Consider the following 25031-nt stretch of genomic DNA (forward strand, 5'->3'; position numbering starts at 1 on the left):
ATTACATGGAACTGAGGGAATTTTCAGAATCGTGCATTCTTCATTAGACCTTTTCTGTTGCCTGTCAGACATGTAGTCATCAATTATTTTGTGTTATAGATCAATTATATCTCTAATGATGTAGTTAATATGTAGTGGGAAGCTCTTATACTAACTCACATAGAAATGGCTTTAAAATAAGTATATGATCTCCAGTGGTTGCTGGAGGTGTAAGTAAGCAGTACTGCTGTTCATCATGAGTGTTACCGGACAGAGAGTACTCTTGTGTCTTAGCAAGAAGATACCAATATTCTGGAATATGAGGGCATTAGGTGGACCACTAGTTTACTCCAGAGTGTCTGAATTGCTGACAGTGATCATTGGGGACCTGGAGATTGAGGAGCATCTATTAAACTATGGTGATTCAAGCCAGGAGGATCTGTAAAATCTTCACCAGGTTATCAGTCAAACCTCACTTCTGTATAACTCATCTCATTAATTTTTATGGGTACTTCTGAGTTGACGTGAACCTGTTTAGAAATAGCAGTTGGCTCATCTAATTTAATTGAATGTTATTAATGAAATTACATTTGCCAACAACCTTGGCACTAACGCCCTTCGTGTGCAGTTGGAAACACTATTTAGTTGCAAAGCAGTTGAGTAATTGTTAGCAGATGGAAGTTAGCAGGCTTGTATTAAAGTTTTCACTGTCTAATGGCTTGAAAATAAAGCAAGCTTACAATAACCAATTACAATTTGTTTATTATGTACTACAGTTAAAATTTCAGCTCAGTTTTTGGAGGTTTCTTATTTTGTATGTTTGTAGTCGAATTTTGCATGATTTGCAGTCTAGATAGAAATTATTTTTCTAGCAAATGAGATTGAAAGAAGACACTATGGAGTATTTTGTTCTAGTGGTTTTGCAGGTAAATTGATACACTCAAGAAGACAAGAAACATGTATTTTTGCACTTAAAGTACTCTGCCATTACTCATTAATTTTGCATGGCTGTGGATTCCAAAAGGCAGCATATAAAGGAGAAGATAGGCTTGCTAAATATGATGACTGAATGCTGATTCAAACCTCAGACTGCATTTCTGTCTGCTATTAATACCCTTGTCACTGTTATTAACATCTTCCTTTTTTCTTTCTATTTTTAGCTCTTTCTGGTTAAGTAGGTGTATGGAAATTCTTTTGACACAGTAAAACTTATTTGGGGAATAAGAGAAGCAGCTCAAGGTTGCTGAAGTCTTTACTTATCAGCTGGCGTAGGCAAAGATGCAAAATATTTGCTGTTAGGCTTGAGTGGTTGGAGAATTTACAGAAAGAAGCCCAAACTTTCCAACATATGTGAGAACTGCATCCAGCCAGTGGTCAGGGCAAGTTCTGGTTCCCTGGACACAGTAGACTTGTGCAAGGCTCCTGTCAGGTCCTTAGGGAATGTTTGCCTGTCTTCCTCAGATCTGTTCAGGGAACAGGCGGTATGCTGAGGGAAGGTGGTGATGCTTCCTGGTCTTCTTGCCATACTCTTGGTGTGCAACAATACGTATCAGCACAAGGAAGTTTAATCTATTGTTCCCAACTCGCATATTTGTGGCTATGTTGGCTGAAGCCTGCTGGGAATGATAGAAAAGCTTTTCTTTCAGTGTTGCTTTCAGATTAAATGTCAGCATATTCTTGCATGAAGCATATGTATCTTATGTCAACCTGTCACTGGCTCAGCAAATGGCCTTAGGCAAGTCAGCCAACTTTTGTGGACCAGTTTTGTGTTCAAGTTACCTGATGTCTGCATTTGTTACAGGTAAATGAGAAAACTTTTAGTATATGTTTCTGTACCTCATCTAAAAAAATAAAATCATTACAACAGAATCTATTTTGAAGGATTGTGCAGTATAAGCTTCTTTGGTTATGGCAGTGCTAAATAGTACAGAAGTTATACATAAAGGTGGTACTGAAAAGTTTTGAATTTGGCAAAAGTAGGTTAAGAGACTCTGTGATGATCCCTTCAGAGTGAAACTGAAAATCTCTGAAAAGAATCTATTGAAGAATGGGGATCTGCTTGCAAATGTGCAATAGAAAATGGAAAGCCCCCTAATTTTCAGTTTTACTCATTTTTTTTGGCAGATGAGCTTTCCTCCCATCTGTATTACCATTTAATGATCCCCTCTCGCTGCAGGATTGCAGAGAATCCATCCTGTGAGCTTCTTTCTCTCACAGATGATGGGCCAGATTTTTGGTTTTGTGTTTGAGTCTAGGGGAAGGACTAGTGTAATCAGACTGTCACAAGCCTTTTCTGCCTACTTTTTACAACAGGTTTTTAGCAAGAATGAAGACTGTGTTGCAGTTTACTCCAGAGGAGTTAAACATCTCTCTTAAATTGGTGTGGCAGAGTTTTATCTACCTGAGATGAGTATGTCATTGAGCATACCACTCTGTTGCTAGGGAAGATGCTGCATGTTGTCTGTGCACCACTGTAGAAGGGCAGCCCCTTTACTGAGGACTTGTCTGTAGGATTATGTGGATTGTCCACAGTGTGATTTTAGTGCCTGTGTCCTATAAAAAACTTAATTATTCTCAATTATTCTCTGTTACTTTATCTTCTCTTCATTAACCCATTTATTTGCTTTTTTATAAGACTGGGTGGACAGCTCTGCAGAGCAGGAATAGAGAGTCTAATTCTGCACAGCACCTAATCTGATCAGACTGATATTCATCTAGGTATTGAGACACCTTGGACAGCCTAGGAAGTGATGCACGTAACCTGCAGATTTTTTTGTAGTATCTGCACTTAAAATATTTTTTTCTTGGAGATTAGGGGAGGAAACATATGTTTCAGGTTCTGTTATGTTACTGACCAGATTTATCAAAGATCTGTCCTGGTTTGGTAAAGAGAATGAAGTTCCCTTGATTATTTTTAATGTGAGATCCTAGCAAAACAAACAAGCAAAGAGAAATAGACCTCTGGAGTACTCTATGATAAATAATCAAGAGTAGGAGACACATGTCTGTCTGTCTCACTCTGAAACATCATCTGGTCTGCCCTGTCTTCTCACATCTAATCCAGTATTTAATAAATGGAGAGGAATTGGACATTTCTTTTCATTCTCTTCTTTAATTTGTCTCTATCTTTAGCCCCTTAAGATGCTGTTTTATTAATATTCCGTTGTGTGTTATCCTTCAGCAGTGGGAGAGTTGACAACTCCAAATATGTTCTTAACATTTACTTTTTTCTTTTTTCTTTTTTTTTTTTTCCCCCCCCCCAGAGCTTGTGTTATCTTGGGTGTCATATTCCTCCTGTCATCTATATGTATTGTGATCAAAGCCATCCACGATCTTGCGAAGAAGGTGCTTCCAGAAGTGGTAAGGTGATTCATGTTCTTTAAAATGTTCTCTTTATTCCATACACTGCCTGTGAGAATGAGAAAGACCAGTGTCTCCTTTCAACAAGCCCCGTTGAACTCAGTGAAGCTGTAGCAGGTGCATTGTCTGCCTGGCTGCACGTACTGTTCCTAGTCTTCAAGCAGTATTTTGTCCTTATGTGATGGAGTCTAATCTTTGTGAGTTTTTATAGGCTTGATCCCATCTCTTCTCCATGGTTACCTTTATGGGCCAAATCTTTCTCAGCATAATCACTAATAGCTTTTATACGGGACTGCAGGATTTCACTTACAGAGAGGAGGTCTCTCTGGGCATAATGAAAGTAGTAGAATTTATCAGGAGAATGTTTCCACAGTTTACTACTCCAATGGCTTCAGTATTTATTTTTAGTGTGGAAAAAATGTATTTTTGGATTGTATTTTTTTGTTTTCCAGCTCTTGCCTCCAATTCCAGAGCCATGTACGAGTAGCAGGAATGAAACAGGTGAGGGGAGCATGCTGGGTGAAAGAGCTGGCTTTTTGACTGGCTCACCATGGAGTGTCACAAAGGGCTTTTTTCCCGCTCTCCGCTTTCTTTTGGTTATGAAAGCCAGCCCCTACCTGGCCTATAGAGCAGCTCTCCCCAGCGGCCTTTCTCTCAGCTCTGCTCTGTCCTGTCCTGCTTGCTTCTTTTCAGTACTGGTTATTAACTTCCCTGAGCTCTGCTCATCCAAACCAGCTACTCACTGGGAGAGCCATTTGGTAATGGTTCCACTCCCAGAAGATTCTTCCTAATGTGCTCAAACAAAATGAGGCTTCAGTTCAGTTATTGTATATAGAACCTGACTTGGACCTTTTGCATTTGGCCTTCATAAAGTTTGGTCTATTTGTAAATGTGTGCAGACTTTTGCATCAGGGCTTCACCCTGTCAAGTAGCATTCTCAGCACATCGCTAGAGAGAAACCTAAACTCCTCACTTTCAACCAGGAGATGGAGGCAGAGCTGGAAAAAAAAGCCAAAATGAAATCAGCATGTTACCACTGTTAGCAGTACAGATGACCCAGTGGGTCCTGTGCTCTTGTGGAAACTTCCAAGAAGCTGGGCAACTACAGAAACTTTTCAGTAGTTTAGCAAAATTTGGGCAAAGATGACTAGTGTAGCAAAAACATGTGAACTAATGCATTACTGAATTGCAGCCAGGTGTGTTGTTTGACCGCAGGTGATTCATGTTCTCTTTGCATTTTGCTTTTTCTCTTTTCCAGTCTTCATAATTTACTGCCTCTTTGGCTCTGCCAGAATAACAAGACGTGTAGTTGTTCACCAGCCTGGTTCTGTCGAAATGATCTAGGTTAACTTAAACACGTTTAATAGTCAGTTCTTAAACTCAACCAAAACATTGTGACAGAACCAGGTTAGGTAGTGAACATAGATGCCATTGTGCCAGTAAGGCTGAAGGAGATCCTGATCAGGGTGAAGGGAGACCCTGCAGTGATGGCCAGCTAAAGGACAGCCTCTTAACTAAATACCCAAACAGTGCATCTGGCTACAGTCTTGACTCCATAGTTAGTGAGAAAATACATAGTCTTGACTCTGTGAAGTGGAAGTAAAGTAAGAAGGGAGGCTGCAAGAATAATTAAAACACCCATCTGGTGAATTTGTGGTAGTGTAGGTCAGGTTAATTTGGATGTCTCAGTCTGCTTCATTGTGGGCAAATGCCCTAATAATTCAGCAGTAGGGAAAAAAGTTTAAAAATTGTGTCATCTTATCTCACTCTTCCATCATTACAGGTACTGTCTACAGGTGAGGGCTCTGTCTCTTACACGGGGATAAATGTCTCCTGTTTGCAGCATCAAAGTTATTTACAACTTGTAGACATGTTGTACTTCCTAATGTTTAATTTTTGAAACGCATTTACAGCAGGAAAGAAATATGAAATCAGAGTGACAGAAAGGTATCCCCAAAGAGAAGATCCCATTGCATTTCATGTGTCCTGTAATAATAATTTGTGCAGATCCATTTTGTCACAGACTGTCTTGGATTCAGACTGTGGTGTGCTAACACTGCATCAAGTAGGTAAAAGTTAGGGTGGATACTGCTTACATTTGACATGGTATCAGGATAAATAAATAATTTTGTTTCTGTGACATCAGGCTGACTATTGTCACTCATTTAGGCACTCAAATACTATCAACAGTTTGAAAGATGTATCTGGCAGGACATGGACTGGCTGGCTAGTGGCAGGGTAGAAGCCTCATGTACACACGTAAAGGATTTTCATACCTTGCAATTCTGCCTGGAAAGTAGGTTAGAACAAGGGATGAAAAACGATGGTGCTTCTGTTCTGTGTCTCTTAAATGACGTGGCAAGGATTCTCATTTCAAAGTCTTTCAGTACATCTCACTGTGGGAAACTGATTCAGTAAGGGTTGTGTGACAGGTGAAATATCTCTGTGTAGACTAAGAATAACACTGAAAAATGGGGAGACAGAGAGAACAGCATTACTGCTGCAGGCTGGTGAGGTATTGTACCTAGGAGTTGCTACATTAAAAATAGTTGGGGTAAAGGATGTTATTTAATAGAGGCCTTTTCAGTTGCTCCAGCTGTGTCTGAATCTGATGCTGATTTTCTGTTTGCGTAATGCTCCCTTAGCTGTTCTGTGTCTCAGCGGAAATAGTCCTTTTTCCCAGTTGTTTGGGTCTTTGCTGATCGAGTATGTTCTCAGCTATTCTGCAGCTGCCCAGGCGATATCATTAACATCTTTGCAGAGTGGAAATCTGCTCAAATTAAATCAGTAAGGTCAAGAAACTTCTGCCTCTACTCTTTTATCTAGGGTGCTGTCTCCTACTCTTCGGACCACCAATGAACTAATTGTTAATGATACTAATTTATGTAATATTTTGCCATGTAATTTAGCTATAATGTGTGGACATATATGGAAAAATAATAGAACAGTGTTTTCTGCTAATGGCTTTTTGCACAGAAGTAACCAGTTCTGCATCAAAAAAGTGACCTGAAATATTTTCTGATGGTGATTTCTGTATTACTGGGATTTCATATTGCGTTGCTACTCTGATGCCAGGGAAGTATCCTCATGGTGTGAGCAAGAACAGAACATTAAGACCAAGGAAAGATAGTGTAACTCCACTGGTGTCCCAAACTGGTATAAAACTAGGGTGAAGAGCTGTGCACTAGATTAAGAGGATATATGCGTCAACATAAGTTTCACATGTGAGTCGTAGTTGCATGATTCTTTTTGTACAGTTTACGTCTTTATTAGTCTTTCTTGAAGCAAAGGTCATTGAAGATGTGGGTACTTTTCAAAGTGTCTTGTGAAATTTTAGATGTGTGACTTCAATTTTAGGGGAGAGAATGTATCTAAAACCCAACTAGAAAGTGTTACTGTGTTCAGATGCTGAACACAGAGCTAGTATTGTCTATTCCAAAGACAGAAATGGTTTAGAATGCATTGCTCTACGGTTCATGGGGGATCAAGATTAATGTAATGTTAGTGCAGAGCAGCATGACTGGCTGCATCGTTCTCAGAAATATACAGTCTCTATTTACATCTTAATTTGTGGGAAACTTTGACAGTGTTGAAAATTGGGAGCGGTTATAATTTCTCTGAGTTAATTTTAATTTGTATAAGTTTTGGAGAAAATAGTACGATATGGACAAGTTAAGAAATGAAACAGAACAAGCAATTCTGTATCTGCTTGCTAATTGTAAGGTGGTATGATTAAAATCCTAAAAGCATAGTCAGTCACTTCTGAATAATTCTGGACCAATTATACAAAGTTCATTGTATTTCTTGTTGCATATAAATATATCCATTATATGCAACAAGAAATACAATGAACTTTGTATAATTCTTAATATGCATGTAGCAAGAAAGGGGTTTTCTTGGGAAGAATTAACGAGATCTTTAATGTAGAGATTTTGTTGTCCTTGAAGTAGATCTCAGAGTTGTTTTCATGAAATTACTACCAATAAGAAAGGATATAAAATTCACATGACTAAGAATTAATTTGAAATGCTTTTTCAAATGTTTTGAATGCAGATTTTCCTTTACTTATGTGGACATTTAGAAACAGGAGGTTTCAGTATTGTCGTAATTTCATATGATGATTTCAGCCACAGGTCTGATGATCCTCACCAGGATTTGGAGAACCAAAAGGAGAATGACAGGTTTACACATTAATGGCACTTCCAGCTCCACTGCCCCATCCTGTAAAGGGCTTAAATGTCCACGGTTTCTTGTTAGACTACAGAGAGATGCTGCTTAATTTACAGAACAGGAGCTCAGGTTTAGCTCAGTCAGGCACTTTTCAGTCACCTACTTGAATTCTCTTTTATTCCATGCCGAATGTAATTTTGCTGAAACACTGTGACTGACATCACTCCTGATCTGCACTGGCATAGAAGAGAGGAGTTAGAGCTCCTGAGTTCCTGTATTTCTTATTACTGCTTCTGTCTTTCTTTTCTGCTTTTTGTTTGGTTTACCTCTTTCTATGTGTTAAGTAAAAATAAATAATAGGTAGTGTATGTCACTACACATGCTTTCAGCACAGGGAATATTTTTTTGTAATTCTTTTGAATGCTTCGAAACCTTGGGAAATGGAAGGGTATTTCTCCTTTTGGTTCCCTTGCTTGATATGCCAAGGATTGTAGTTAACTTCGAAATAGCCTATAAGGCAGGATATGGATGACTAGGTAGATTAATGGGTTTAAAATATGGCTAAGTTAATGATAAGTGATGTCTGGAATTTTGACTCCTGGTAGCGTGTGTGTTTTCTATATGCAACAGCAACCGTGGCTGTACTGGGTTATGACCTTTGGTTATCACTGACTTTCTTCATACCTTTCTTTTTAGTTTTATCTCCATTTTTAGATGAGGAAGCCTGAAAATCCAACAGGATTCAAGGCATAGGGGTCACCAGGTATATGTTCATTTTTGCAAATTACTATTGAGCACTGAATTGATATTTTTACAGAACTTTCAACTGTAGATTCCATCTCCTGCAGTTAACAGTAAGTTCAGAAACTGTCATTTTTAGATAAATTTAGGGTTTTCCCTGTGCACAGTACTTCATATTAATTATAATGTAAAAAGAAGCCTGCCCTGAAAAATGACATTCTGTGTCAGGAGAGTTGGCCAGTGAACTAATTATACACTTACTATATAATTCTGTATTTGTATTAACTATAGACTTCTTACTATCATGGGGAAAAGTTTCTTTTCAAGTAATTGAGATACATATTAATCCTCGGGGTTCAAAATACCCTTGTGCTAGCATTTTCAGTCTTCCTGATGTAGGGCAGTCTTTTCCAACAGCTGATCCATAGAACTGTATCGCTTACTGTGTTTTTAAATTAATTAACTCATGAAGTCGTGAATTACAGGGTTGATGATAAGGTAGATGGAGGAGAAATACTGCAACTGAAGGGAGCTGTTTGTCCCAAAAGTCTGGAAACTGCCCATACTGAATATATGCAGTGACAAGCATAATGGATTTTTTTCCTCCCACATCTCTTTTAAGCTACAGATATTACATTTTCTGATGCTCACTGAAAGTACATGGGTCTCTGATTTTTGGACCAAGGAGTAAATGATGAGAATAAAGCTTTCATGTCCCTTCCAGAGAGAATCTGTCTGTCATGTAAATTTAACTTGAGTTTGCAGAGATGCTTAATTTTCCTTTGGATGCAAATTTGTGTGGGGGTGTGTATATAGACACAGCTTCTGCATGCATCAACACATATGTGCAAATCACTTTATCAGGCTGTGACCTCCATTCTCATTTGCCTGAAAATATTTTTAATTAAAACTTGCTTATTTTATGAATTTAGAGATGTGATGACATTTTCCACTTCTCTTGGAACATGTTGGTTTTGAAGGAAATCTTACTGTTTCTCTCTTACTTTTATCATATATCTAGGATGCTTAGATATTTGAGTAAGATTTCCTGTAAAAAGCAGGCGTACATGTGCTGTAGAGCCCTTACAGTGCCCCCAGCCCTTCCCAGAATTTTTAAGTGGCACGGTCTTTGATTTTCTATGCATGTGCTGTACAGTGGATTTGTCCAAACGCTATGCATCTGTTTGCAATGAGGAGTAGCTGTGAACATTTTATTGTACACCTGGAAAACTTGAAAAAATATGGAAAGATCACAAAATCTAAAGAAAATGATTTTTTTTTACAGGGAAGAGAGATGTGCCATTAATGTGTGGGAACCTTACTGCTACAAATCCCACTTCTTTCTGATTTCTTCTCCTATTTTTTTATATAGCTGTGAATTTCTTTGTGAATCTTTATTCTTTGAGGGTTTGCTTCAGCGTGACATGCTGCAGTTGTTATTTCAGTTTCATATTCTTGACCCCTAAGGAAATATTTTTCATTGATCAGATCTTTCTCCTTTTTATTTTTTTCCCCTCTCCCCTTGCTTCTCATTTCTTTGTTCCTAATGCACTTGCTGGAAGTGTTAGAAGAAGTAGGCCAGCTGCTCTTCTTTCTTGGGTGTCTGGAATTAAGACTGCTGATAATTTTAGCTGTTGTTCAATACACCTGACTTACAAATCTAATCAGTATTAGACATTTGGAATAGAAAACCTTAATTCCATTTACCCTCCCACTTAATTTTAAATTAATATTTCTTAAATCATGTAATTTGCGGGTTTTTTTCTACAATGTTGAGTGTTAAACCTAAAATAGAATCAGTTCTTGTTGGCTCAGAAATGATTTACTATATTTTCCCCCGAGCTATCAGATGCAGAATATTTCCCCTATTGTTACTTGCAGCATTTGTTCTCCAACCTATGTTAGCCATAATAAGATAATTCCCACTAGGAAAAGGAATTACCATTCCTTTATTGAAGTTTCAGAGCACCATATCCACAGCCAGTGCTGACCCTGAGGATTTGGTTACATTTCATTACAAATTACGAGGAATAGTGATATTGTATATTGTTGATGACATCATTTTTGGATTTCTGTGTAAATTTTAGTGATTTTTAAAAAAATGTTTTGTTAATATATAGGGAAAGGAGTTTAAAACTCAGATTAAGCATAGGTTTCAAGCACTGTTTTGTGTTCGCATTTGCTAGTGTTAATACTTGTCATGTCCCTGATAAAAATCCTTTTTCATTTGCCCTTTTACCTTCTTTGTGTCGATTACTATATATTCTTGGCTATAAATACAATTTAAGTGTAAATGGTGTATTTTATTTTGACTATTGCCACAAAGAATTTGCAAAACTTTTCTTGTTTATTAAAGAAGGCTAAAAAAACCCCAACCCAGCCACACTGAGAATGACTGTTTTAATTTCACCTGGGGTTGTAAATCAATATCCATTTACTATTCAGTTACTGCTTGCATATCCCTAGGTAATAGTATAACACATGTAATGTCAATGCAGTTTGGCATTTGTCCTCATTAGTATGGCAAAGGACACTTTTTTGCAAGAGTAAGCAAGCATCATGCCATATTTCTGACATTTTCTGCAGAACAAAGAAGGAAAAATATAATCAGTTTGTTTACAGAAGATACGCAGCATATCTGATGTGGCGCCTCCAACGCTTTTCTAAATGAAATCACTTGAAAGATTAGGCCGTGTGTAATTCTAGCATATATTATTGATTACAGTTGAAATGGGGAGCTAGGGGTCGCACAGTATAGCTTTATGAGTTCTAATTTATTTACTAATTTAATCATTTATAACAAATACATCATAAATATATTTAACAATGTCAACAGTTGAATGATAGGTCAATAGCAATAGAACAAATAATACATGTGTCTGTCTATACATAATATATGTCCTCATACATACTTACCTGTACATTTCTAATCTCTCATATATATATATATATATAAAATTTATTGCTTACCATTTCAAATCAGGGTACCATATACATTAATTATACATTAGAATCCTCTTTTATAATTGTTCCTTATTACGTATGGTTTGGTGTTTGGCCTCAAACAATTAATTTAACCCTAAAATACATGTGCTTCTTACAGGTTGGTGGGAATGTTGTGGATACTTGAACTAGCTAGTAAGGCAGGGTTAGGAAAAACATGTCAACTACACTTCAGTCTTTGCTCAAGTGATTGGTGGAAAGTCTTGTTTTCAGAATTTACCACACAGTGATAAGATGAAAGCTGGCAACTGCTAGCCACTTGGTAGGTTATGTGAAGTGTCTTGCTGGTCTCAATCCCCTGCTAACTGGAGAAATGGCAGTCATACCAGAGAGACACTTCCGAGGGTGGACAAATAGCATTTTAAATTATGTTTTATAGCTGTTTGATGCTAAAAAAATGTGGATGAAAATGGGAAGCACAAGTGATCTTAGAGTTTCAAGCAGAATCTTTGCAGGAGTCCTGAGATCACCTAAGATAGTTCACAGCCCCTTGGTTCCCAGCCCTGGTGCCCCCATCATGGCATTCAGCACACCCTGTCTTTGCTATCTATCTCTTGAAGAATTGTTCTGCGCTGTGGAATTGCTTTGTCACAGTGCTTCAGCACCAAATATACAAGTTTAAACATTCCCAAGATTTTTTTGGGGAGAGACTAATAATAGATCTTTATATCTCCATGTGAAGAGACTGTCTCCTACTTGAGTCAGACACTGGCTGTCAGTTTGTTTTCTGACAGTGAAGTGCAATTAAAACTCTTGTCCCTTTTGAAGTTAGCTGGTGAGAGAGACCCTCTGGCTTCCCAGAAGCTCCCTCTAGACGGATTACATAAACTATTTATTACTTTGGAGAAAGCGTGATAGAGATTTGGACTTTTTTTTACAGTGTTTGTATTAGAAACATCTCCATTCCTACCTATATAAAGAGAATTCTTCAGGAGGAGAGGGAGGGGGAAACCAGTCCTTTATGATTAAGTAACGTGCTACACAGAGTGGCTTTTAGTGATCCAGACCCAGATGATGCAAGAGCTGCTGAGGGACTTGGAGGAGTGGGAGGCAGTGGGAAGCGTGTGGAGATGGGGATGGGGATCAGGGTGGTAGCAGGCCCTGATGGGCGCTGGGGAGGACAGTGACCGGTCACCTGGACTGAAGAAGAGTCATTGTCGGGACCTGTGAGGCAGATGGTGAGTTGCTGAGGTGGGCAAAATTAATATTTAACGACACAAACTCAGCTCAGTTTGGGCTAGCCACGACATCACTTCTGTCAGCAACCTCTGTAGCATTCCAGAAACACATCCCTACCTCCTCAGGTGAGATGAGCAAGGCTCAGCAGAGAAGAGGTGCAACACCATGAGACACTGGTTTCACTGGGAAGGGGAAAAGTGGCATGGAGAAGATGGTATCAGTAATTCCCAGCTCCTGCAGGAGTTGGGAAGTGGTTCAGCCTTTGGCCAGTACCCAGAGGAAGCTAAAAAGAGGGCAGAAGAGTGGAAAGAAATGTGCAGCTGCTGTAGGGCAGGAGAAGCTTGTTTTGAGGTCATGCTGGCATGAGCTATCAAGGAGGGCCGGAGAGGAGGATTGTATGTTGATTTTAGTCATAATATTGTATGTGTTGTGACCACTGGGGAGGAACACTGAACATGCCTTCTTCCTCCCATACTGATGAATCAACGCAGTGCACTTCAGGGGAAGTGAGAATGTGTTTACATCCCAGAAGTGGAAGTGACAGGACTGTAAAGGAGAGGGGGTGGAGGGGAGTTGGTGGAAGTAATATATGAAATCAGGGCAAAGTTTTAGGGTCAGAATTAGTGAGATGCATTCTAGGAAAAGATTAGGATCACAAATAAGCCGAAATCTCCACCTAATAAGCCAAGCTCTGAAGCATCCCCTGTGGCTTTTTTTTTTTTTTTTTTTTTAGCTCTACAGTTGATTCAGAAAGAGATCAAAGTCACATCATCATCAACAACAAATTTTCCTTAAGCCATAAGTTTACTACTGCTTTTGGTGAAATCCTTGAAAGCGGGGACAGAACTCTTGTCACATTTTGAAGACCCATCTTTTCAGCTGTGCTGGTGGAGACAGTGCATTTGGACAAAATGTAGGAAAGCTGCCTGCTGACCTCTATTATTCCTTTTCTAGGGCCAAACAAAGAGCATCCTAGGAAAGCTTTCTTTTGGGAAACTGTCATAGCATAAAATCTTGCATAAAATAAATTTTAAATAGGAACATTATAGCTGTTAGAGTGCTGTGTAATGAGGTGGCAGTCCAGGATGGGCACCTTGCTTTACGTACAGTGCTGTTTTATACATGAAGCCATCTAATAAGATATATGCATCCTTTAATTATGGTCTCATGTACAGTGTAGTAGTAATGAGGGAATATGATGAAAAGAAATGGAAACGGAAAGAGCTTTTATTTACCATGCTGAGAAGCCTTTATCATATGGAAATGATCAGGATTTAAATTTTTATCATCTGTCACAATTTGCTGCTTGCTTTAATTAAAATAACACCAAGGATGTGTACAGTGAGTCTGGTTAGATGTGCTTCGTGCTCTTAATGACTGTCAGATGGGAAGGCAAGAGGTACCGAGAGGGCAGGGCTGCGGGAAGATCCGGAGGGAGATGGTGCCAGATGGCCAGGCTTATTTTATTAATTTAGATCTCCATTATGGCTTCTCTTTTCTTCATTTCTCCAAAGGATGAGTTAGTTTAATGGGAATCATTTCACAGCCACAGTATGACGTGTTTAACTCTTCGGAGCCCGTAGCACTGCAGCTAAGTGTGTGTCCATGGTGTGTCTGTCGGCCAGCTGCCCCTGCAGCCCCAGCTCCAGCCCAGGTGCTTGGCCCACAGCAGCCCTCCCTCAGGGAATTTGTTGAACCCCTCTTAGCAGGCGCTTCCTTCCACCATGTCCTGACCTGTAGTGTACCAGTGCAGCCAGCTGCTCTCCTCAGCTGGTCCCAGCTGCTGATCCTTGCAGTGAAGTAGTGCCAAGGCAGTGTTTTGGGCTGTTTCTCTCCTGTTGTGGCTTTGGCACTTATGTGGGCTTGATCTCTTAACGCCTGTAAAACCTTCTCGTTAGTGGCAGGTAGCCTCACTCTTCTTCTTCAAACTCTTGGGTGCCTGGACACCCAGAAAGCGTAGCAAAGTACTGAGGAAAGGCAGTTTAATAGATTTTTTTTTTTTTTTTTTTTTTTTCGGTTTTGTCTTCATGCACCGTGCGCTGAGTTGCTGCGGTATCTGCCGCCTCCCCGTGGCTGTTGCGAAAAGCTGCACACAACTGGAGAGTGATTTGGGATATGATTTAGTTTTAGGGGTTTAGAGCTGAAAAAAAGGAATATCATCTTCTGAAAAGCTGTTTGGCACAGTCTAAAGCACGAAACTACCGAGATGTTTACATTAGGAGCAGGGTTTTTTAATTTCTTCCCTTTCTGTGTCCACTGTGATAACAAAGGAGCTTTGATTTGTCAGGTCTGTGTCACCAGGGGTTATTAGGTTAGTATTAGCAACAAAATGAGTTGTCTTCTGTTATTCAATGAAAAAAAGCACTAAACTTATGAAGATTGTTCTAGTTCCTGAATTCTCTATAAGAAGTCTGTTCATTAATTCACTTTATGAGTTGATTCAGAAATCTGTATCACATGTAAGTCATTCTTGTATTCTAGTAAAGCAGCTAGACTAATTTTGATCACAGCTGTATAGCTGAAAGAAATGGCAAGGTGCATTTCCACATACCTTGAGTTTAGTGACACATCCAGGAAAAAAACCCGAATTCACCCCAAAAATCTATGGTGCATGCCATGACAAGAAGAAAACCAACCAGCTCAAAATAACGTGCCACGCAGAGGATAAAACTTTGCACAAGAAATAAAGCATAGCATTTTCAAGATTCTGAATTAATAATTGGACTTTTGAACCTCTACATCAATAATTTTCAAAATGTTTTGGATTGGTATTCATAGTTTTTTTCCAGACTATGTGAATTTGTAATTGTTTGCAGGTCCATCCCCAAGAATTTCATAGGTGCAGGAAAACTGCATTTTGTCAGCCCAAGGCTGACAGTAACATAACTTTTGATAGCAAAGTAATTTATGCTGTCACCTCCCCTGAGTCTACACCATTCAGTCCTGTGCTAATGGCAAAGCTTGTGCTTTGCTGAGGATGAAGACGAAGACAGGAGTTAGGGATGCCTGGGAGCCATCAGCACATTTTTGCAGGGTCTGTGGGGTGATGATGAAAGAAGACAACTCGTGTAGTCATTGAACATTGGTAAGTGAGATGCAACAGAAACACTGTGAAACTGCTGATTATTCCACTGAGCACCCACCTGACACATGTTACTTGTGAAAATCCAGGGCCTGTGCACAGCTGAGAGCACGTCAGGTTGGTGCATCCCTTTGCATTGCTCTTTTCATCCGCCTCTTGCTCACCATTTAGTGAGTGAGGGGCCTCCATGCTCTTGAGGACATCACAAGCAGGTTGGTTTGCCACGCTTACTGTTACAAATGATTAAAGTTAAAAAACAAAGTCGCACATCTATGGGAAGCTCATGTTTTGTGTGATAGCATGGGAATGGCACTTGGGCTGCTAACTTGGCAGGTTGGGATAGAGATAAATAGGTTGATGGAGCATATCATTCTGCTTTAGATTATTCTGAAGTCTTATACAGATGCTGTATATTAAATATTAGGTAAAATATCTAATAAAATATTAGATGGGGTTAGACTAAAATCTTAAGACCAATCAGAATTTGTCAGGCTATCAAAATTAAGTTTTTGGGCATGCACAAAATTTAGAGGCGTGAACTGTCAAGTAACTCAAATTTTGAGTGTTTTTTGCAAAGCTTATCCAGACTTTTGGACCCTTTTTGTTATTTCAGATCTTCTGAAAGTTTACAATTTTCCTTGCTAGCCTGACAGCAATTAAATATTCCCAGTCCTTCCTTAGTCCTTCCCTAGCACTCCAAAATTGCCTAGGTATTTTCCAGTCGCTTTGTTAGAATAATTTTACAAATGCTTATTATCCTACCCCAATGCTTGAGTTCTGTGTCCTCACTGTGTCTATATTACTCTCTTTCCCTCAGTGCCATTTGTCTTAATATTCAGTATTGTACCAGGGCTAGAGAGAATGAGCTCATGGCTGAAGTAGACCTTGGAAAATGATATGACATAAAAAATAGTATAAAAATACATTGGATGATTTATTTAGGGATGTCAGTACATTATACCAGTAATCTAATTCCCAGTATCTTCCTAAGCAGCTTTCAAAACCATTTTTTGATTTCTTTGGGTTTTGAATTGCTGCTAAAATAATGAAAATGGATGGAGCTGATGATGAATCATCATGACAGTGTTTACCAGCAACAGGGACTATTGCCAGAGTGTTTTAATCAGTAACACGGTCCCAGTGGCACTGGCCCACTTAGACCTGCAGATTAAAAAAACCCCAAACACCAACACCCACCCACCCCCCACCCCAACTTACTATTTCCTTCATTTGTACTGATGTTGCAACAGCTGAAATGAAAGCTTCTATTAAGAGTAATAAATTAATCTGTTTCAAAGCTCTGTGGTTACACGGCAGGCAAGCATGCTAAGAGCTCGCTTGGGTTTTTCTGCACAGCCCCTGGGCTGATGTACCTCAGCAGGGAGAAGGAGCCTCCCTGTAGGCACTTTGATGCAGTGCTGGAGTTTCAGTGCCCAGGAGTGTTTCCTCCCACCCCAACCAAACACAGAATAGTCAGCAGAAAGTGGTAGGTGCCTCCAGATGACCTTTTAGAGAATGTGTGTTAAATAGTAATTAGTTACTCGTATTTGCCCTACATAGACACACAGCTTTTTGTTGAGGGAGCCTACAGAGCCTGTGTTACACATTCCAATTAAGCAATGTGGATATTTTTGTAGCTGTGAAATGCAAGTCCATGGAAAGTTTGTTTTTTAAGAAAGAGCTAAACCTGACTGCACATCAGTATTAAAACTCTTAGGATGTAGCTTGAACCAGACTTTACTGTAGAAGAAGGAAACCAGACAAAACCAAAGCAAGCAACAATCAGAAACAATATTAAATGCTTATTTCTCACATGAAAAATCAGCAAAGGTCTGGTAAGTGAAATTCTGCTCTCAAGCCTTTATCCTGCATGCCGGGACTTCATTACTGATTGCATTAGACACTGGATTGCTAGGCAGTCTGCAGCCAGCCCTGCAGGTATAAAACCTGATTCTGAGGAGTTTGGGTCAATTCAAAATTTGTTGCTTTGAACTGTTATTAATTATACTTGCAAAGACAATTACAACAGTATAAGCAAAATAAGCACCAGCTGTTGTGAACGTCGTAACTCTGGAAATTTTTTCTCAGGTTGTGTACTTTAGTGGCACCAATAATTGCACAATAACTAGTACTGTTTGTCATTTAGTATATGGGGCATGACCAGAAGATATACTAATGTCTGACATCTTTTCTTTCAGGATGACTTTCTGTATAGTGTCTCTGTTTTAAGTGGAATCCTTTGCACTGTCTTGGCAGTAATCAAATTTATGCTGGGAAAGGTCCTTACAAGCAGAGCACTGATAACCGATGGTGAGTGTGAAGTTAATCCTCCTGGTTTTATACTTTTCCAGGGAATGTTGTAGACATAGACAGGATATGAGTGACCCCCACACGAGGGCAACCGTGAAAGAGTATGGAAATAAGAGGGTCACTGGAAAATGGAAGAAAAACCCTGAACACTAGAACAGTCTGTGGTACCATTAGCCTCTTTTATACATACCTCAGCTGAAATGGGTGTGTCTGGTGGAAGTCAAAGAGTTAATGTGTGTGTGGATAGTAAGCAATAATAGAGAATTAGAGGTAGCGCATATAATAAATTAGGTGAGTGTCAGTCAGAGGTTACTACAGAGTGGGGATATGGCACCAATTTATATAGTGTTGGTTAAGTCACATCTGTCCTCACTGCCTATGCCTGGTAAACAATTTCATCTCTACAGCAAGCCCGTTGCAGAAAATGCCTCCCTGCCTTGAGCAGGAATCGCTTCCATCACTCATACGTACTCCCTGTAGATGTAATTTGCCACTGTAGTGCATTTCCTGCCACTCAGTAATGCTGGGGGAGCATCGCCTGTGTAAAACAAAGCCTTTGCCTGCCTGCTGCCCTCCTCTGGCCCCGCCGGAGCTTGGCATAAGGCGAATCTCCCCTCTGTATCCTCAGAAGACCTCACTGCCATTGCTCTGCTGGCTCAGGTGTGTAGCACCTGGCTGTTGCTGAGTTTAAAGGTATGTTTAAAGAGATGCGCCTCTTACTGACAAGACTCAAGCTTGCGAATCTCCAGAAAGCCACGGGGATCTACTCTGCAAACAAGCGAGGCCACAGCAATGGCAGAGACTTCACAGTGCCCTACAAATCTCTACCAGTTTTTATCTGCAAGCACAGGACAGTTTGAAATACTCTGTAAACATACACGGTAGGGTGTTAATGATTCATGGCTTGTGGTACATAAATTATTTTAATCAGCTAAAGATTTCACTTGAAGGAAATTGAATTTTCACCTTACTCTAGGGATACATACAATTGCTTTTTTAAAGTAACTTAAACATACTCAAAATTTTTTTTTGGTGATGTGTGATAACACATATTATGAGTATTTATATTTTATATCATCCCACTTAAATAAATACTTCATGAGTATTTATATTTGAAATACAAAATAAGCAAAAAATGAATCAAAACAGCAGTGCGGGGGTTACAACTAAGCTACTGCCTCCTTGCATTTGTGATTCTCTCCCAACAGACCATGCTGTTCATTGATCTTATTAACTATTAGCTCTGCCACTCTAGCCATTTTGGGGGAAAAAAAAAAAAAATAATTAACCTGCAAAAAGGATTCTGGAAAGGGACCTGGGAACTACGGACCAGTGAGTCTGATTTCCTTCGCTGTCAGAGTGTAAGTGGGCCATGTTGACCGTTTCAGAACTGTGTCTAGGCAGGCAAAGGATTAACCCTCCCTTTAAAAAAATGTAGTTTGCTTTTGAAACAAGTTTTTTTCAGACAAAATATTAGCTGAAAAATTCTTGAATAACGAACTCTGAATTGGTCTCCTGTATGGCACAGAAATCTCTTTCCCCATAATTACATCCTTGTGCTAATTATATTGCTTCTGAGCTGGAGATTGCTTGTTCTTTGATTAAAAAAATGAGGGAATAAAGTATACAATTACCTATAAAGTATACAATTATCTCTCTTTTCTCTCCTTCAGAACTACTTTAGAAAATGTAGGAGGCTGATCTTACCGTGTGTGGTTAAATATCTTCTTTTGCAGGATGTATTTACATATATACTTGATTTATTAACAATCAGGAGGAGACAGTGTGATTCAGCAGCTGAGACAGATTTAGCCCTCCCTTGCATATCTTTTTTTAGTGTTTTCTGTTTCCTGCTAATTTACCTCCTGCATTCACTGGCTATAGACCAATAAACTGTTTTGAGTAACAAGAGCATCCATTTTTCTTCCTGAAAAATAAGTTTATTTTCAAAACAGCAAATTCTCTTTCATACATGTCAACCTCTATTAGCAATTTTTTTTAAAGAATAATTTTGATTTAGAGTAGGGCTTGACAACAATAACTCTTCAAAGCCTAAATGTATGAATCATCGCGAGGCAAAACATTATTTGTACAATTTGTTTATAGCAAAAGCCCACGGTCTTTTGGATAATAAACCCAGCCATTTCCTATCTTGAATTTTGTAACATCTTGGAGGACAAATGCAGATATGTGACAGTTAGGTGATGTCAGCCTTTCTGTCAACTTTCCTGTAGGTTTTAGATACCTGTTTCCTTCCCAGATTCAGCCACCTGTTTTCTCCTGTGCTAGCCTTATGCACGTGGTGTCTGGATTAATACCTGCAGCCATTACGTGATTTCCTGCCCCACTGGCAAAGAAAGGTTTGACTGAATGACAGTCAGGAAAAGAAAACTATTTCCTTTCTAAGTAGCTTTTAGATCATTTGGAACCATCAGCCAATAATGACAAGAAAATGTATTGTCCCTGGTTTTGCATTTTCATGCCAGTGGATTCTGACTTTGGCAGGAGCAGGGGAAGTAACACTGGTTTAAATTGATAACTAATTAATTTATATTTACTATTCTTTATATGTACACACACACAATATATGTATTTCATTGACATATATTACCAGTATAAGTTATATTGCCTGGGAATTAAAAAAAAAAAATGATCAGGATTCTTCTAGACTAGAGTGTGGACAGAGTAATAGTGTCTATATTAGTTTAACTATACCGGTATAATTAATCCAATAATCAGGCATTTACATGCAATGCCTCTGATGGCAATGGTAGAATGCACTGCCACAGTCCAAAAAAACCCCTCAGCTCCCTTTTCTTTGCAGGACTGGAAGCCTGAAACCTTTGTATGCCTCTTTCTGCCACAGACTTGCTTCCCTGACAGGGTTTGCTTTGCATTTAAGTACTTACTGACAGGGATCTGGTGAATCTTAATCAAAATATCAGTGGTGTATACAAGTATTTCCGCTGTAGGGATACCTAGGAAAGGTCAAGATTTAGCTCCATCTTCCAGAAAGTCTTAACATGGTTTAGGTAAGGACTGGATGTGAGAGGTCTGGATCAAAGGAGATGTTCAGGAATAAGTGTCAGGTATGTGGTTGTTGGCAGTCATGGGGGATTAGAAAAAACTGGCTAAGTTCTATAAGCAGCAGCTGAATAGAGTTGATTCACCAATATAGAATGTTTCAAGTTTGATTTTTTTATTTGTTAAATAATATATATATCTACCAAATGAATGCCTTATCAGTGACATTTTTTTTTGTGTAGAACAACAGTGATGTCTTTTGGGTTATTGAGGGGGAAAAAAAAAAATCCAAAAAAGGAATCTGGGGAAAAATATGAACACAAGGAATGACTTAAACTCAAAAAAAGACCAATCAAATGAGTTGAAGGAAAAATGGCATTAATTATTCCAAAAGCTCCAATGGGAGAATTTTGAAGGGAGAATCTTGGAGGCAGAGAGAAAGGATTTTAAAAAGAAAGAGGAATCTAAAAGGATGTTCATTAAAATTATGAATAATAGATAGGAAGGTCCTGTGATGTATCTAAGGCATAAATGGAAAATCCTCCTAGGATTATCCTGGATGTCTTTCCTAATGCATTGAGCAGTGTATGCAGCTCTAAGTGCCAAGTACGTGTAAATAAATATATGGAATGGCGTAAAAAGCTTCAAGAGAAGGTCCGAAATGTTACTGTGCAAAACCATTTTCCTTTTCATGAGCTCCTTGGGTTTACTGGACTTCAGTTTGCTCCTTTCAGAGAAAGTGAGAGCCTTTGGGTACCCTATGAAATGGCCTTTGAAGTTCTGACCAGGGGTATTTGCACATGCAGCAACGGTACGTGTGTTATGAAGAGGTTCTGTGGAAGGTAACTGGGCTGCAGCAGTCCCAGCCAGGGCCACAGCCAGCCAGCCACTCTTTCACAGTGCAAAGATACTTCGTTCTTGACAATAAATTACAAGAGAGATAAGTGCAGGTCCTATATTTTGAAGGCATATTGCTGCTTGGAAAATTAGCATCAAGATGTGAAAGCCCTGTGAACTAAACAGCAGCTAGAGTTGGGTTTGGAACTGAGCAGAGACCGAAAATTGGGAGGGACCAAATCAAGACACACAGTACCGGGAAATTAATGTGAAGTTATTTATACCAGACACAACAACTGACAGAGGTCTTAAAACACACTGGTCAGACACCAACTATTGTATTAGATTTGTTGAAAAGAAGCATGACAAAGAGCTCTGGCTAACTGTGTGTGAACAAATTGCACCACCTCCTCCTTCATGCACAGCAGTAGCCCACAGGTGCCACTGCATAAGGTCCGTGCTCCTCTCTGGGGGCACTGGTATGGTAACACCTTGTCTCCCTACAGGTTATCTCTTCTTAGGTGAGATGGTTAAAGCAAATTCCTTAAGATTTGGGTCTTCCTTTCTTTTTTTTTTTTTTTTCCCTTCCTAGGTTTCAACTCCCTTGTAGGTGGAATAATGGGATTTTCCATCCTTCTTAGCGCCGAAGTTTTTAAACACAATTCTTCTGTCTGGTTTCTGGATGGCAGTATAGGAGTTTTAATTGGACTTACAATATCTGCCTATGGAATCAAGTGAGTACCTCCTGCTAGCAGGTATTGCAGTATGTACAGCAGATGGGCTGTCTGTTTAATGCAGTAAGCCATAGCTCTTAAAGGCTTATATAACTCCAGTCAAATCAGTCACTGGTATTTATTAGATGAGCTGCCAATACTGGAACAGAGTGTGTGGAAAGGGATAAAAGCTTGTGTGTCTCACATCAGTTGGGAAGAAGCCAGGACTTAAAAAGAAATCTGAATAATTTTTAGAAGACTTTCGTATACCTGAATTTGGAAGTACGGGCCTTGAAATATTTGAAAAATAACCACAAATCCTGGATAAAAATAACTCCATGCTGCTTTGATGGAACATTTCTAAGTACTGTGTTTTTCCAGAGAAGGTATAGGTTAAAGCTGAGGTGCCCACGTTTAAAGAATGACCTGGATAGTGATTTCCATCCTAGCCCTACCCTATAGCAACTTCTGAACTGGAGGTTAGCCAGTCGTGTTTCAATTGTTGTTTCTATTGAATTTTAAGATACTTTCTTGATTCATGACACCAGAAATAGAATAAAATCAAATAAAGCTCTGCTCATGCACTTGGCTGCTGCCATGATTTCCTTGAGCTGCATGGAATTGAAGAGTTTTGCATTTTATTGCACTTTTTACCATGATAGAAAGGGGCAGATGTAGCATCTTAGTTAACTGGAATCGTGCCTGTTGAGAAGCAGACCTTGGCCAGGCTGCAGTAAGCCATCATCTGGAAGCTGTGTGGTTTTGTTTTTTGTTGGTTTTTTTTTTTAAACTTGGAAAATTAAATTAACATTTTCATGGGGAATATCATTCTTGGAAAAATAACTATAATCACTATTTCCATTATAAAACTAGCTGTTCTGGAAAACTGTAGAAATAAATCCATACAAAAATATTTATTTAAACATACCAAATGGTGTCAGAAACATTTTGTACAGCCAGTGACACTCATGCTACATAGATGCCCTCGGTCTGCTCGACAGTGCACTCAGCCATTGTGTCACCAAGACACAATGAAGGCTAACAAAGAATAAAACTAAATTCTGTTTTGGCAACCACCTGATTTTACAGTTTGTGAAACTACTGCAATTCTCCTCTACAGTTGGGTACCTTCTTCCAGCAGCAGTCTGGTGTGGAACAGGGTGCTACAACTGTTTCTTTTCCACTAATCCCTCCATGGCTTCTCCAGCCAAGAGCTACGGCTGCTGCGCATTCAGTTTCTCAGTGCAGCTGTATGTCCAAGCTTCCTAAAGGAGAGCCCCTCTCCACACAGTTTGTTTTACGCTCCCTTTTGGGCAGAATTGATTCTGGGGCAGAACTAATTCTGATCAGGAGAAAGCAAGATAAGGCAGTTACTACATGTGAGTTCTTTGTTATTTATAAAATAAATCAGTATTTGTAAGTAAATAGAACACCCCAGTCCCAGGGCTTTCCTGTGTCTCTGCATCACCCCTCCCGTGCTTTCCTCTGCAGGTTGCTTATCGATATGATACCCCGTGTAAGGCAAACGCGCCATTATGAGATGTTTGAGTGAAGATCACCCCCTCTCCTCTGTCAGGACTGTAAAACTACAGCATCGTACATTTTGGCAAGTGGTGCCAATGGTATTTTACTAAATATGCAGTTTGTTTCCCGTGGTCTGTTTTTGTTGAAGTTTGTTTTAATGGGAAATCTCTCTGTAAAACTGGCATATGTGCACACTGCTTGCAATTCAGCGAAACAGCGGCATTGTTTGTTTTTTATTTTTTCAAGTATGCTATTGATTCCTGTGACAATAGAAAACATGCAGTTTGCAGTTTTAACCCAGCTGCCATGTCGTATATTCCAGAGTGAAAGTGTTCTTAATGGTGTGATAAGCCTGTGGGTAAAGAAGTGCCATTTTCAGATCTCTTTTTTTTTTTTTTTTTCTCCTGGCCTGTATTTTCCCAAACACATGCTGTAACAGAAGTGCAATCCTTGCTAACCTCTTTGGCTAACAGAGTATCCTGTGTAGAGTCTGGACACCAAGAGCTGTGTTGCTTAAAACACTTAAGTAGCTACTTCCTCCCCCCTCCCTTCAAATAGATGCACAGAAAGAGCAGGTACAGACTTTCTGTGATCAGAGAGATACTTCATTTTAATCCTAAATTACCTGAAACTATACCTCTTCAATTCAAATTCTATTTTTTCTTAACAAGACACTGTTCATAGCTTTGCATGGACCAAACAAGCACACACAGTATTACTGTACAGACCAAAGCCCAGAAGTTGTGCAAGGAAGAGGAGCTGTTTGAGGAATGGGATTCTCATCTTCTGTTATACTGTATGCAGATGTACCAGCGTGTGTGACTTTGTGGTTGCTCTGTAGTCTTGACGATGGCACAGCAGTGGCTCAATCTGGTGGTGAGATGATACAGATCTATTAGATTTAGATTGTCCTGTAAAGTGTTGCTCACCTTCCATCACACATCTTATAGGTTACTTAATAGCAGGTTAAATTATCAAAGAATCTTGATGTATAATCAATAAAACTGGTATCTATTTTATACAGTATCTGTAAGGAACATTTGAAAACTATTTCCAGAATGTATCATAGAACAAAGTCTTCCTGTATAGCAGCCTATTAAACTGGATTC

General features: G+C 39.2%; 1 protein-coding gene across 2 annotated transcripts in view; it reads left to right on the forward strand.

Moving 5' to 3' along the window:
• TMEM163 (transmembrane protein 163) overlaps nucleotides 1–25031 on the forward strand; it is a 104173-nt gene extending 79142 nt beyond the window's left edge. For both annotated transcript variants that reach the window (XM_074910358.1, XM_074910357.1), the window contains 4 exons: nucleotides 3243–3339; nucleotides 17713–17824; nucleotides 22278–22419; nucleotides 23890–25031. In XM_074910358.1, coding sequence (XP_074766459.1) covers nucleotides 3243–3339; nucleotides 17713–17824; nucleotides 22278–22419; nucleotides 23890–23950 — 412 coding nt within the window. In that variant the 3' untranslated portion in view covers nucleotides 23951–25031. The remainder of the gene's footprint in view (nucleotides 1–3242; nucleotides 3340–17712; nucleotides 17825–22277; nucleotides 22420–23889) is intronic.

Source organism: Athene noctua, chromosome 7 (assembly GCF_965140245.1).
Source record: "Athene noctua chromosome 7, bAthNoc1.hap1.1, whole genome shotgun sequence".
Classification (NCBI taxonomy): domain Eukaryota; kingdom Metazoa; phylum Chordata; class Aves; order Strigiformes; family Strigidae; genus Athene; species Athene noctua.